General features: G+C 39.6%; 2 protein-coding genes across 2 annotated transcripts in view; both read left to right on the plus strand.

The window, feature by feature from the left end:
* Nucleotides 1-4,585, plus strand: part of LOC120551603 (zinc finger MIZ domain-containing protein 1-like) — a 106,775-nt gene extending 102,190 nt beyond the window's left edge. The window contains exons 19-21 of the mRNA XM_039789091.1: nucleotides 169-332; nucleotides 651-905; nucleotides 997-4,585. Of these exons, the coding sequence (XP_039645025.1) occupies nucleotides 169-332; nucleotides 651-905; nucleotides 997-1,104 (527 nt within the window). The 3' untranslated portion in view covers nucleotides 1,105-4,585. The remainder of the gene's footprint in view (nucleotides 1-168; nucleotides 333-650; nucleotides 906-996) is intronic.
* Nucleotides 4,586-5,107: 522 nt separating this feature from the next.
* Nucleotides 5,108-14,153, plus strand: LOC120550911 (peptidyl-prolyl cis-trans isomerase A-like). Its single transcript, XM_039787865.1, has 6 exons — nucleotides 5,108-5,369; nucleotides 5,569-5,599; nucleotides 10,266-10,354; nucleotides 10,653-10,749; nucleotides 13,298-13,373; nucleotides 13,694-14,153. Exons 1-6 carry the CDS (start codon nucleotides 5,217-5,219, stop codon nucleotides 13,827-13,829), a joined length of 582 nt encoding a protein of 193 aa, XP_039643799.1. The 5' UTR covers nucleotides 5,108-5,216; the 3' UTR covers nucleotides 13,830-14,153.
* The last annotated feature ends 436 nt before the right edge of the window (nucleotides 14,154-14,589 follow it).

Raw genomic sequence — 14,589 nt, forward strand, 5'->3', positions numbered from 1 at the left:
GGATACAATACATACCTTAAATATATATATAGTATACAAAGTCATGGTACCTCAGTAAACATCTTCTAAATGTTAATGGTAGTGACACTACAAAAGTAATGTAAAATAACTGTAAGAAATGTACTCATGTATTTACTGTTTGTTTTTGTTTTTTATTCTGTGTACTAGGCAACAGTTACCAGGGGCACGGGAACTTTGACTTTCCTCACGGCACCCCTGGTGGTACATCGATGAATGATTTCATGCACGGTCCCCAGCTGTCTCACCCACCTGACATGCCCAACAGTCTGATGGCCCAGGACAAGCCTCTCTCACACAACATGCCTGACTCAGTGAGTTCTCCCAGCATTTAGTTTATTGACTCTGCATTTCTACCTGTTTTTGTCTTTTCATCACATTTTTCCCTACACGTTTTGCTTTCTTGTTTATCTGTAAACTATTTGTAAGTGTGCTATAGCAATCAGGTTTGAGTGTTTACTTCTTCAGTTAGCTTCATTTGGCAGGTGAGAGCAGAGGATATACACCAAAGAAACACACCTGAATTTATATAAAGTGAACTACCATGCAGAATGAACATAGGAATCCCTAACAATGATTTTTTGGGTATAAGGAGACATTTGATAGCAAAGATGTTCCCCATCTCTCTACAGATACCTCACTCTGCCGGCAATGACCAGTCGCATGGTCCTCTGCAGAGCTTACATGCATCCCCACACCCTGGGAGCCAATCAGGGCAGCAGCTACACCACAGCGGGCCTCCTCAGCCGTCACGACAAGCTCCGCCTCCTCAGCAGCAACAGCAGCCACCCGGCCCCAACAACCATCCCCACGGCGACCTGGCCTTCAACCCCTCCAGCAGTTTGGACAGCCAAGCAGGGTCGGACATGCCTGAGCCATCTATAGACGTGAGTTCCTGACATACGGCAAAAAAAGCAACGTCTAAAATAGTCAGTGTTCACTTCAATGCCTAACCAAATTATTCCTCCTTTCTTCCAGCTTCTTCCAGAGCTCGCTAACCCAGATGAGCTGTTGTCGTACTTGGATCCACCCGACCTCCCCAGCAATAGCAACGATGACCTTCTATCGCTCTTCGAAAACAACTGAGGCAATTCAGACACACAAAAACTTTTCTGACTGCCTGCAGTTTCCCTGAGAACCCAGGGCGGTCGCTCAGTACTTGATAAACACAAAGATGCACTCCCTTTCTCTTCTTCCTCTTGTACAGTTTTCATTGGCCAGCACAGATTGACTGAAAGAGGTTAAAACTCCCAAGACACGGCGTGATGCGGAGGGGCTGGGGGGTCGCTCCGTCCTCCTACCCCAGTGGCGATACTTTTGAACTGTGCAGCTATACTCAGTTGATTTTGGGTTTTTTTTACGCCACACACAGGTGTATGTGTGCACATTAGGAACGTCTTGTAGCATTTTTTATTCATGGTTTGTTTCCTTTTGAGAAGAAAAAAGGATTTCACTGTATAAAACAGAAAAAAGAACTGAAAAAAAACCTGCGCTATCTGGCCAGTGTGTGCTATGTCCATATTGTTATTCCAATCTGAGAGGCCACGGCTTCCTGGTGTCACAGCTCCATTCCCTGACTGGTCTGGTTAGCCACACTGTTATGTCCACCACACATCATTTAAAAGCACAAGAGATTTTGGCAATGCAAAAAGAATAATCTGTCTTAACGGAAGTATAAAAGATCAATTAGATCAGCGTATGTCTGTCGTTGACAAAAAGTTTGTTTTTTTAAATATTTTGCTCAAAATTTTAAAAGTGTTTTTGGGAATGATCGGCTTCCATTTTGTCTACAATTGTGATACGTACATATTTTTGTCAAAAAGAGATATCCCTGTTTTTCAGTCCTTTGAGGGTTGAAAGCTGCAACGCAGAAGATTGTGGCCCCACTAAAAGTTTATATTGCATACCAAGAATAGCAGACCTGTACTTCTACATATGGTATAGTTATCGTCCTTCTTTGCAAGGAAGTGATTTTAATAGAAACGAAAGGTACAGTATAAGAGATTGGGGTTTCTGTAAAGATCCTGCTTTGTTTATTGCTTCCTGCTACGACTCCTTCCGTGTCGTCTGCTCTGCATGAGCCCCCGCTGTCGCTCTTGTCAGCATTTTTGCAACGTTGCATCTCTCTCCCTGTTAAATGATGTGCTGTTAAAATAGTCTACAAAGTGCATGTGTGCCAAGCCCTTGTCTAGTGCTGTTCCAAGTGGTAAAAAAAAGATAGTGTGGTTTTTCATCAGTTGCTGTTTCCACAGCTCTTTTTTTGTTTGTACGTTTGTTTCTGTCAGATTTAGTATGATATATTTAACACTAACATTGAAGGGATAATGCTGATATCAGCAATACATTTATCATGTATTTGCTGTATATACTGTATTATGTTTGTTTGTTTTCTTGTTTTTGTTGCTGCGTAATTAAACTATCCATACATCTTTTGGGAAACTGCTCAACCTCACCAAAGTTAGAGGGATAAGAATGGAGAGGTTTGTGTTTGCTTGGTCCTGTGTAAGACTGCGATTGTGTGCATGTGTGAATGTGTGACTGTGTGTTTCTATTAGTGTGATGGGAGAAAATATTGATTTCAAAGATATAGGGGAGGACAAATACAGTTTATCCATCACTGCTGTTCAAGAAGTGGTTTTTAAAGCAGTATTGGTGCAGACCTTTTGCCACATTTGTTTTCAATTTCACTTTTTGAGAAGAGTGTTGTCCAGTATGCAAATGTATTATTTTTTAAGAAATGCTATTGTACTGTAAATATCATTGTGAATATTTTTGTATCATCTTGATAATGTCCTTTGATCATTAGTCGTCCGACCTAACAACGTATGCTCCCAGACTTCCATCTAACCACTGACTTTGTTTGTAACCAGCATATGACAGCTGTCTCGCCTCCTCGTTGTGGGGAAGCCAGTCCAAATGTCTCATAAGCTATTTTCTGCAGGTCGCCGTGCTTTCTAGTCACTTTCCTCCCAGTGCATTCTGTCTCACACCTGTCGTTTGTTGACAGATGTCCCATTTTTTATGTGCCCCCCCCCCTTTCCTGCATCAGCTCAAGGTGATTGTGTAGCATCATTTCAGTTTTCAGATGTCAAACTCAGTTGGACGCAATATTTTCTTTCACACTCAGATGTATTTGATTGAAAATGTCTATTCATGAATTTACGTTTGCATTTTATCAGTGATACTGAACAGTAATGGTTTTAAAAAAGATATGGTATTGGCTGGCTTTCAGTGTAATTTCAGTGAGCTATGTGAATATCATAATTGTTGCTAATTGTCAATACACAGTGGTATTTTAAAGATATATCACAACCATATTTTAAAGAAATCCATGATATTGTTTATATTTTTGTTATAGAAAATGTGGCTTTTTTAAAAGCGCGAGACCATATACATTTTTATCCCCTTTATGTTTTTGGTAAATTATTTTGTACTGGTTTTCTTATTAATCTGTAAGGCTAGAAATCCAATTTCCTTCAACTGTAGCATTGTGCTGATTTAACCACCCTGGTTTTATGTAAACATTATTTTAAACGTCATTTAAGAAATATTTGTTCCAGTTCAGCACGCTGACATGTTGTTTCATATTTATGTCACAAAGAGACATCAAATCAAATAATCCCTATTTTAACGATACACCGCCACATTTTCATTTTTTTACAATCTGAATTGAAACTTTTGATCAATCCCATGGAAGTCTTCGTCATTTCATATTTTTTTCCTCACTTTCAAGTGAGCCAATTTGGTGTATAAGGCAGCACCCCAAATCTGTAGTTGCACAATCACAATAAATGGCCATTTCTCTGGAGGAAGTTGTTTTAAAAAAAAAAAAAAAGAAAAGAAATAAAAAATGCAGAGAGAAAGGGCACGTTCATCATTCTGGCCTGGAAAGGATGTTGAGGGCAAGGCTAGATCAAACGTCCCAAGGATGCCTGTATATATGTAAATGAATATAGAGACATGTGAACAGAAATGTATTCATTTTCCCTGGGAATGTGCATTGTTTCTTCAGAATAATAAAAAGCTTGCAACCCCTCTACTGGAAGTGGCTGAATATGGAAAATTAAACTTGTTAGTTAGTGTCTGTGGGTATCTCTCAGCATTTTGTTCCCCCTCTGTAATATATTTCACCTCTTTTGTTAGGGGAACTGGGACAACTATGTTTTACATGTAATATTTAGCCTAAGTGTTCTAGTCTGTCATCTGCATTCTCTGAGTTGCGAAAGCTATAAAAAAAATAATAATAAAAAGGTTACAAAGAAAATCGTTCGGAGGGGTGGGAGGAAGGCGGTGGGAGGGACAGGTCCAGAAGATTGTAACCAAATCCATAGTTTGTACAATTTTTTGATATCATGAGCAGTTGGAAAAATGATACAATCTAAGGTGATTCATGCAATGTGGCCATTGTCTCTATTGTGTACATTGTATGTACAATCATTTCATATTCTAAACTGGTCAGAAAATAAAGGAACTAATTGTGATTTTTAGTCTTGCAGAACTGTATGTAGTTAGATGATGTGACAACCTAATATTTATCTAATAAATATGTATTCAGATGATCCCTGTATGTGACTGTGGTCTTGTCTTTTGTGCACTTGCATCATAGTCTGACGATTACACCTGCCTTACTCCTGAACACAACAGAATAAGGAAGATGTGGTTTTTAAGCCTGCTCACATCAAGACTTCAAAGAGTTGAGCAGCTATGGGACTTAATAAATGATATTGTTAATACTGATGCATTGATGTCTGAGCAGAAGGTTACTGTTGTAGCTGCTTGAGGTGGAGCTAGTTTTAACTACTTTATTATGTAGGCTAAAGTTATGAACGTTAGTGCAGTGTTTCCCAATCCAGAGGTATATAATTTGAAACAAAAAAATCAATTTGCACTCATGAAATTATTTTTATTTTTGTTTGATTTATTAAATGCATTCTTGTATGTATTTATGTTTTTGGGGCATTTGTAGGCCTTTATTGACAGGACAGCTGAAGAAAATGTGTATGAAATATGTAATTGCTTTTATAACGTTTAGTCTCGCGAGATTTAACCGGCGCCGCTCTGTGAAGATGTACAGCCATACAATAACGTGTACATCCGGTTGTGTGAGAATAACTTCCTTCTCATCTATCTCCCACGGAAGCGTGACACCTGCTCTTTCACGACCCGAGCGAACTCACTGAGTCGCATTAGCTTGGAAAATGTTAATTTTATCGAACAGGATAAAATTATGTTCTCTGGCGTTTACCGCCGCGCGCATGTACAGCAGCGGTCCTACAGTTGCCAACAAAAACCCCAGGGTTTACTTTGACATTGCTGCAGACGACCAGCCTCTCGGCAGGGTAACCTTTGAGGTGAGCCGATTCAGACATCTAAACGGCTTTTACTTTCAGTTTTTTAATGTTTGCTTTTGAATGAATAAGAAAACGACAGCTGCTAAACACCTAAAATCCGTCGCGTGTCCTTTCAGTAAGGTTCACTGACATTCTTTGAGTCTCAAGTTTTCCAGAGAACCAGTTCACTTTTGACCCTGAGGACATTTGTCTTTTGCAGCTCAACGCCGACTCTGTGCCAAAAACTGCAGGTAAGAACAAGTATTTTGCTGGAAATTCCATTTTGTTCAACTTCACACTTCTGCTCCACTAAGTTACATCTGAGAGGCAGCTATTGTATTTTCTACTCCACTACATTTGTCTGACAGCTTTAGTTACTTTTTAGATTACTAACCTTCCTGTCCAGTGATAACTGTCAATGTCAATGTCAGTTTATTTATATAGCACGTTTAAAAACAACAGAGTTGACCAAAGTGCTTTACAAGTTAAAAACAACAATAATACAACAATTGAATACAGAGTACATCACAAAGAAAATAATAAACGAATAAAAGATAATACAGGTGATACAGCGTGATCAACTGAAGGATGAAGTGTTTCTTTGTGGGTTAAGAAAATTCCCCTCCTACTAAATAAACTATCCAAAAAATAATAACTGTGTGTGGATGGATAGATATATAATTTAAGATCATTCAGACAAGGATTTATGTTTATTTAAGATTTTTTTTTTTGTAAGAAGAATGGGGGAAAGGGAGGAAAATCAAGGCTGCCATGAATTCTTTAGGAATTGTGATTGATTTATAATTTTGTGTTTGTTAAAAGGATGCCAATTTTGTTCCTCTTCTGTACTTGATTGTTAAAGGAGTCCTGTTATATACTGTTTTCAGATTCATACTTGTATTTTGTGATTCTACTAGAACATGTTTACTAGAACAATTTTTCTCATACTGCCCATGGCTGCTGCACCTGTATTCTCCCTCAGTCTGAGACGCTCTGTTGGAGGCCTGTCTCTTTAAAGGGAAATTTCACCGCTGGAAAGCTGAATATATCTTTAAATTGGGTCACTAATGTAGTAGAAATGTGAAAAGAAAATTGAAATTGGGGCCTTCTAGGCTGAGATAAGCCAGAAAATGTGTTTTTGGCTCATATGGATGAAAGACACCAAATCCCAGAATGCACTTGCTTTGCTGCTGTATGAGGCCACTCCCAAGCCACGCCTACCCTTTACAGACAGACAGTGAGACGATCAACTCAACAAGTGTGTTTTATTGTCATTTCAACAATATACACGAAAAAACGTTTCACCGTGACTCAAGTGGTGTTACAAATTTAAAACATGCTTTTTTTTGGCCACAGCTGATACATTATCCGGACTTCTTTCAGCCGATTGATAGCTGTCCTCCAGAGTGAACAAAACTGCGTCCATGGCAACGCTCTGCTTTTGCATGGCAACGGTGTGTTATCCTTAGCAGCGGTCTGTTATCAAGAATTATACCATGGTCTGGGTGAATACTCGATTCTGATTGGCTGCAGGGTGTCCATTAAAAAGTGATGTAGGACATCTAGTAAAGGAGTTCAGTGAAACTGACTGTTTACTGTTCTAAATGAATGCGCTACATTAAATCAATAAGGAAATGTGGATTTATTATTTCCAACTCGTCCTCTGAACACCACAGGATGGCGCTAAAACACACAGGCTGCAAGAAGTAAGTTATACTGGCCCTCTGGACTGACTTTGTTTCACAGAGAATAACGTTATCTCACATATCTCAGCTCGCTGCTTCAGGCTGCGCCGCTGCAGCCGACAGCAACGTTACACATCGCGGATCAAATTCTTCGTAAAAGTCGTTATATTGTTTTGGGGACAATGACATGGCTGATAGCTACCTTGTCTTGTTGTTCAATATACTGTCAAATTATTTTTACTGATGGCCAACTGTACACAATGTTATTGACTTTGGATCTTGCTAGCATAGCGTTAGCTTTCTGGCTCGTAGCTAAACTGAAGGGTTCTATCAGCTGAGCGGACTATATAAATATCTCCGGTTGCTAAGGGAGGCAAGTCGTATCTAAGGTTCTTCCTAATTCCTGGTGGAGAGAACAACGTTTGCATTGCATAAGAACCTGATGGATGGGAATGATTGTTCCAGGTATTAGTCAAACCGTCAGGCGTAACCAGGGAAACGGAGTTATTGTTTGGATAAACTTTAGATTTCGATTTGTAAAAGTAATTAAAATATGAACTAATGTTTTAAAAATATGTTATTTGGCAAGTGACCATGGTATAAGCGGGTTAATGCCCTTCGAGGTGTCCATTGTCAGGTATTAATGGACTTCGGCGGAGGCAACGGACGGTTCACGCCTCGCCATCGTCCATTAATACCTGACAATGGACACCTCGTCGGGCATTAACCCTTACATAACAGACCGCATTCTACATTAGAATTCAACCAAGCCATAAAAGAAGGCTAACACATAGCTACTAGCATTAGCTCTTGGTGGGCTGTGGTATAAACATCGAGTATAAACACAGCGTACATTTGCGTGGGATGTAGCTAGAATTGTCGGCATTTTACACTCACAAACTCCACCAGCAGTTAGCAGTTAGTTGGATACAAATCACCCCATTTCTGCAACAGGCAGTCCGGGGTAACACAGCCCACCTCCACTAGCTAGTCTTACCCGGTGACAGCAGGCTGGATTGTCCACAGCCATAGATATATAGTCCACAGCAATATTTCCACAACAACAAAAACACAGCACAGCAGTCTCTGAACTCACGTTGGGAGTTTCGTTGAAGTTGGATGTAGTCCAGTTTGTTTAATGAGCGGACACTTGCAAGCAGGATTGGTGAACAGATGGCTGGCTAGCGTTAGCTTTCCACCGGCACACTCGTTCAACGTTCCCTGCTGATGAGGTCCGTTTACCGGCCAGAGGCATCGAGACCACCGCTGGTCTCCGTGCAGGCAAAGCTTGTGTAGTGTGTCGAGTATATAGTACTAGTATATAAAGTGGTCTGCATATTCTCCGATGTGTACCAATGTATCCCGGTGGTACACGTGTGTGATAGTTTGAATGCACATAATTGTTGTTCTAAAATTTCCGTCGGGATGAACAGTTTCTGCTCCTGCTGAGAAGCTAAGCGAGGATTCAAGATGGCTGACATTCGTTTTTTCCTCGGCAATCTCCGGAAAAAGCCGTCAGTCCAACCCCCTTTGGGCTATGCGGAAGTGGCTCCTAATACAGGCTGTAGTCTTTTGCCTCTGGGCTTTTTTCCAGACCCACAATACAGAGATCTCCCCTCTCAGGGGGACATGAGGGAGGGAAGCACGGTCATTCAAAAATACTAACAGGTTTCTACTGATACAAAGCTTAATGCTAATCGGTGAAGTTTCCCTTCAAGCCCCCCTACTGAAAAAGCCCAGTCTGCTCTGATTGGTCAGCAGTCTCTGGAATCTCCACTGTTGTTTCACTCCGAGCCTGAAGCATCGGGTATACTTGAGCGCACACCGCGCGGGCCTCCGTAGATGGCGCATGCACCCTTTCTACTAGAGCTGGGCAATATATGGATATTGTCATATGAGACTAGATATCGTAATATGGCATTAGTGTTTTAAAGGCTGCATTACAGTAAAGTGATGTCATTTTCTGAACTTACCAGACTGTTGTTACTGTTCTATTATTTGCCTTTACCCACTTAGTCATTCTATCCACATTACTGATGATTATTTATCAAAAATCTCATTGTGTAAATATTTTATGAAAGCACCAATAGTCAACACTACAATATCGTTGCGGTATCGATATCGAGGTATTTGGTCAAAAATATTGTGATATTTGATTTTCTCCATATCGTCCAGTCCTACTTTCTACCGTCAAAAATTGCAGATAAAAGCTTCTGGACCAAATACTACCCAACCAGATATGTTTCAGAAGTAAATGGGATTTCTCTGAAATACATTTACCTCATTATTCGAAGCTCTGGCCACGTTTAACATAAAAATCTGACATTGTAAAATTATAGCTATTAATGTATATACGGAAAAACATACTAGGTTCCCTTTTAATTCAATGGGATGGGCTGTTGTGTTTATGTGGCTGTAGTGTCTATGTGTGTTTGACTGTTTGTGTGGACCCCAGGATAAATAGCCAATGTTTATTTTAGTGCTAGTGGGGATCCAAATAAAGTAAGAAAGCTGGAAAATGCATCGCCGCAAAGCTGAAAACAGGGCTGTTTTCTGAGCTCATGAAAAGTTGACTTTTAGAGATACGTGGTTCTCACAGGACAGAGACGCTGCAAACACATGATGATCTTAAAGAATATGATGCATTGTTTTAGATTAAACTATTCAGCAGTATATAAAGGAATTTAAATCAGCATAACCATAAACATCTAAAGTGTGACTTAAGTAACAGATCATTTCTTCTATTAAAAACTGGTATGATCGGGGCGGCCTCTAGCTCAACCACTAAGAGCGTTCGCCCCACGCTGGCTGAGTCCTGCAGCGGCACGGGTTCAAATCTGACCCACTGCATGTCATCCCCATCTCTCTCCCCCTTTCCAGTCTATCCACTGTCAATAAAGGGAAAAGCCCCATAAAATAATCTTTAAAAAAAAATAAAATAAACTGATATGATGATTCCAAAACATGTTTTTCTACAGAACTCCTGTTTTATGGACACATTTTGGTCAGTTAAAAAGGTAATGACGTCAGTAACCCATTATTAAAAAAAAAACTACAAGAAATAACTAGTTCCCAAGGATAGATTAGTTTATTATTTTCGAATAAGAGGGGTCAGCTGTACATTCAAGTTTTTTTTGCTGGGATCCACTTGTGTTCCTGCATAACACTTTTGAAAAACCACAGACCTGTGTGGATTGTCAGAGAGAGAATCTGACACAAATCTTTCTCGTAGAGAACTTCAGAGCACTGTGCACGGGGGAGCAAGGCTTTGGTTACAAGGGATCAACTTTCCACAGGGTGATCCCTCAGTTCATGTGCCAGGTAGGCCTTTTTCTTTTGTGTCCCTTTTTGTTATTATAATAATAATAATAACGATGTATACTTTATTAATCCCGCAAGGGGAAATTACAATGTTTTCACTCTGTTGTTATTACACACATTACACACACATGCTCAGTACCTATACCTACCACTAATGGAGAGATGCCAGAGTGAGGGAGCTGCCCGTGGAAAGGCGCCCCAAGCAGTTGGGGGTTCGGTGCCTTGCTCAAGAGCACCTTGGCAGTGCCCTGTCCAGCTTTAAAGCTGTTGCAGTGCAATGACAGTGATATTTTTTCAGGGTGGAGATTTCACTAACCACAATGGAACTGGAGGGAAGTCTATCTATGGAAGGACGTTTCCTGATGAGAACTTTAAGCTGAAGCACACCGGACCTGGTAATCATCCCATTCTGTTTATTTGATCCATACATATGTTATACATACAAATGGAAAAGAGCTGCACAAACAGGCAGCATTAAAGGGTAACTACCTTTTTTTTTTTTTTTTTTTTTTTTTCAAGCAGGACCCTATTTTTCTATGTTTTTGTGTCTAAGTGACTGATGGGAACAACAATCTTTGAAATTGGTCCAGTATTGGGCAAGATCGCTGCAGTTGGCAGCGGAGAAACAAGCTACAATGCAAGTTAATAATGAGCAATTGTTTAGATGGTATTTAACTTCACAGAAGTGTTCGTTTTGCCGCTGACAGGCTCAGATTATTGTTTTAAGTGTCTGACAACATAATGGAAAGGATCCCTTCAGAGCTAGACCTTTTAAAACCTCTTTGAGACCTTTTTTGTTAAACAGCTCTGAAGTTGCTGGCGCTAAACCCAAAAAAAGCAATACTTTTAGCATGTATATAGAGCCAACATATTTTCACATCTAAATTGGTAAACCAAAACTAGAGTTGTGATGGTTGGAAAAGTGGAAAGACGACCCAAAACAGCTTTTCATAGTTTTGTTTCTGTCGACTTTGAATAGAGTGTATTTGACGATGCTAAAATTACTGTTTATTTACATGGAGTCTGGTGGGCTTAGCGAACATGATTTTGTGGATGTTTTTATGTTTAAAAAAAAAAAAATTAATCTTACTCTTTAACTGAAAAGTTGACCTCCTTAGAAATAGGGTTGAGTACCGTTTGGATTTTTATGATTCCGATGCCGAACCGGTACTTTTAAAACAAATCCAATTCCTAAACCGATTCTTGAAAAACTGAAAAATGAGGGTTTTTTTAAAATTGAAAATGATTTAAATTGAACAATATATTAACGTTTTTAAAGTACGTAATATATAAGTAAACCTAAGTCACCTAACACATAACTACAATAATTTAACAAGTAACAGTTACACTATTAACTAGTAACAACAAAATAAATGTTGAGTTGGTATGCCAACCAGCTTCAAACTTTAGCAGTTATTTTGCAGAAAAATGACTATTTGCCTTCTCTGGCAAGATACTACACCTCTCCTGACTTATGGCATGTCCTGCACAGGAGAAAACTCTCTCAGACGGTGTCCAAGAGGTCTGTGTACACAGGTATGAGTTTGAAAGGGCAGAAAATTTGGGGAGGCTGTCCCGCCTCCCCCACCACCAGGCTACAGGGTCTTGTCCTGAACAATAGACTAGCAGAGCAAGTGTAATATGTTTACTAGCGATCACGTGCAGTTAATGGTTAATATGCTTTTACGTCCGTTTTGGTGAGCCAAGAGGGATAGTGGAACCAGGTGAAACAAGTTTTACTATTGCCCCATAACTTACATTGTAGCCTGTTTCACTGCTGCAGACTGCAGTGATCTTGCCTGATACTGGACCATTTTCAAAGGATTGTTGTTCCCATCAGTCACTTAGACATAAAAACATAGGCAAATAGGGTCCAGGTTGAAAAAAACAGTAGTTACCCTTTAATCACTGCAGATTATAATGAGATTTAACAGCACAGTGGGATACACAGCACAGCACAAACACATTAAATGTCACACTTAAGAAGCTGCAGTATTTGTGGCAGATGGATAAGATCTGTCTCTTTCAGGAAATCTCTATAGTAATGCATTGAAAACCAGGCTGATAAATATAATAGAATCAAATCAAACACAAAAAAAGAACAGATTAAATATTAAACATGTTGATGTAAATGTTTAGAATGACGTAAAAGCCATGGCCCCTGTGGGTGCCATATTATATCTGTGCAAGAAAATTTTATTTACTGGAAAATAAACATGATGCATACTGTTTTTCATTGTAACGAGATGTTTGTCTTACTAATTTTCACCAACAGGTGGCAGCATTGTGCAAATAGTGTTTGAGTAATCTGTTATAAATTAACTTCATGAAGTTTTAGATAATGATGAAATAGCCCTCTTCCTCTGCAGACATTTTGACTTGTCATAGAAGGAAACGTACAGGTGTTACTGATAACATTTAACAATGGCTTATTTATGTATTTGTTTACTATTAAAGTGTCCCTGGGGGCAGTGAGCCAGCATACACATATACATATCTTGTTTTGTTCTACTTGTTTTGTTTGCTCGTTTAGTTTTGTTATGTTTTTATAATCTACCCTGCCCTGTAAAGCGACTTTGAGTCCATGAAAAGCGCTATATAAATTCAATTTATTATTATTATTATTATTATACACTATACCAGGACCCTGAAACTGAAGCAGCTTAATGAAATTCAGCCATCATTCATTGTATTATTTACACCTGTGCTTTCTTTGCTGTGACATGTCAAAATGTCTGCTGTGGCCATGAGATTCTAATTTACATATATATGTGCAATTGAGCCATGAATCAGTTTCTCAACTGTGATTCAACACATTGTAAAATCAGTTTGCTCATCACTCTTTGTAGCTCAGGTGACAGTAAACTCCGCAGGCTATTGTTGTTACTTCAAACGAAATGCATGATATGATTTTAAAATAACTTTTGAATTGCTGCATTGTAGGTATCTTGTCTATGGCCAACGCTGGACCCAACACCAACGGATCCCAGTTCTTCATCTGCACCAGTAAAACCGAGTGGTATGTGCTGACAAACAACACTCTAAGGGTTGATGCTACTGTAGTTATTCTATTTCATTTCACCATTATTGGCCTGTCTGGAAAAGTGTGCAATGAGCAAAACTGAACAAAAACAGACATCAATACTTAACGCCAAAGTATACGTATGTTTTGACATGATACCAAATTTTGTGAGGATTTGCTTGATGGCCTGAAAGAGCAGAATCAATGCTGAAGTAGCGGCATCACCCAACAGAAAGCCATGAGTCAAACCCTGCTGGGTGCATCATGGATTGTCTCACAGTCGGGGCCAGTGATAATAAACCTCTTTCTTCATTTAGGCTGGACGACAAGCATGTTGTCTTTGGCAGCGTGAAGGAGGGAATGGACGTGGTCAAGAGAGTGGAGTCGTACGGTTCACGGTCTGGGCGAACCTCCAAGAGGATCACTATCGCAGACTGTGGAGAGCTTGAGTAGACTCTGAGCAGTGGACACTGTCGTAGTCTCATCTCCTGCTGTCATTTCAATGTGAAGGTCTGAGTGAAAGAGGCTCTTTCTTCAGTCATGGCACAGAGTGCTACCTCTTTTTGCTGGCAAAAGATATTAACATTTCAATTCTGTTAGTCTTTATCCAGGTAGCATCTAACGCACTTCACGGTGTCATAAATGTGAACTTGTAATATAGAACCCTAAGTACGGCTTCTGTTGTACTTAAAGATAATAATACATGAATATTCAGGGAAACTGGTTTGGGAAAGAGGCAGTAATTTGCAAAAAATAAAAAAACAATTTCTAAATATGTGAGCTTGTTCTTGCCATCTGTTTTATACTGCATGTCAAAGTATCCCAAAAATGCGTTAAACTTGCAAAGATTTTCTTTTTTGGTCACTTGCACTCGAACAGCTGAAGCTGTAGCTGTTTAAGTTAAAGGTGAGTCCATTTATGGGGGAAGGTGAATGTTTTATCGACAGCTGAGGAATGAGATCGGTGTCATTCTTCCCACCTCCTTCTGTTTTCCTCATCAGCCAGAGCTGACTAATGGTCTTATTCCTCTAAGTATTTATTCTGCTGTCATCTGCCCAGACAAATTAAAGTCTAAAATGTCGGATCTAAATGCTGCTGCATAGGGAAATGTTTCTTTTTGGGGTGTGGGGGGTGGGTCAGCTTGGATTCTCTGCATGGCATTTTGTATCGCAGCGTACTGAAGGATCTGCCAGCAATGGTATATGAGAGGGTG

Source organism: Perca fluviatilis, chromosome 21 (genome assembly GCF_010015445.1).
Source record: "Perca fluviatilis chromosome 21, GENO_Pfluv_1.0, whole genome shotgun sequence".
Classification (NCBI taxonomy): domain Eukaryota; kingdom Metazoa; phylum Chordata; class Actinopteri; order Perciformes; family Percidae; genus Perca; species Perca fluviatilis.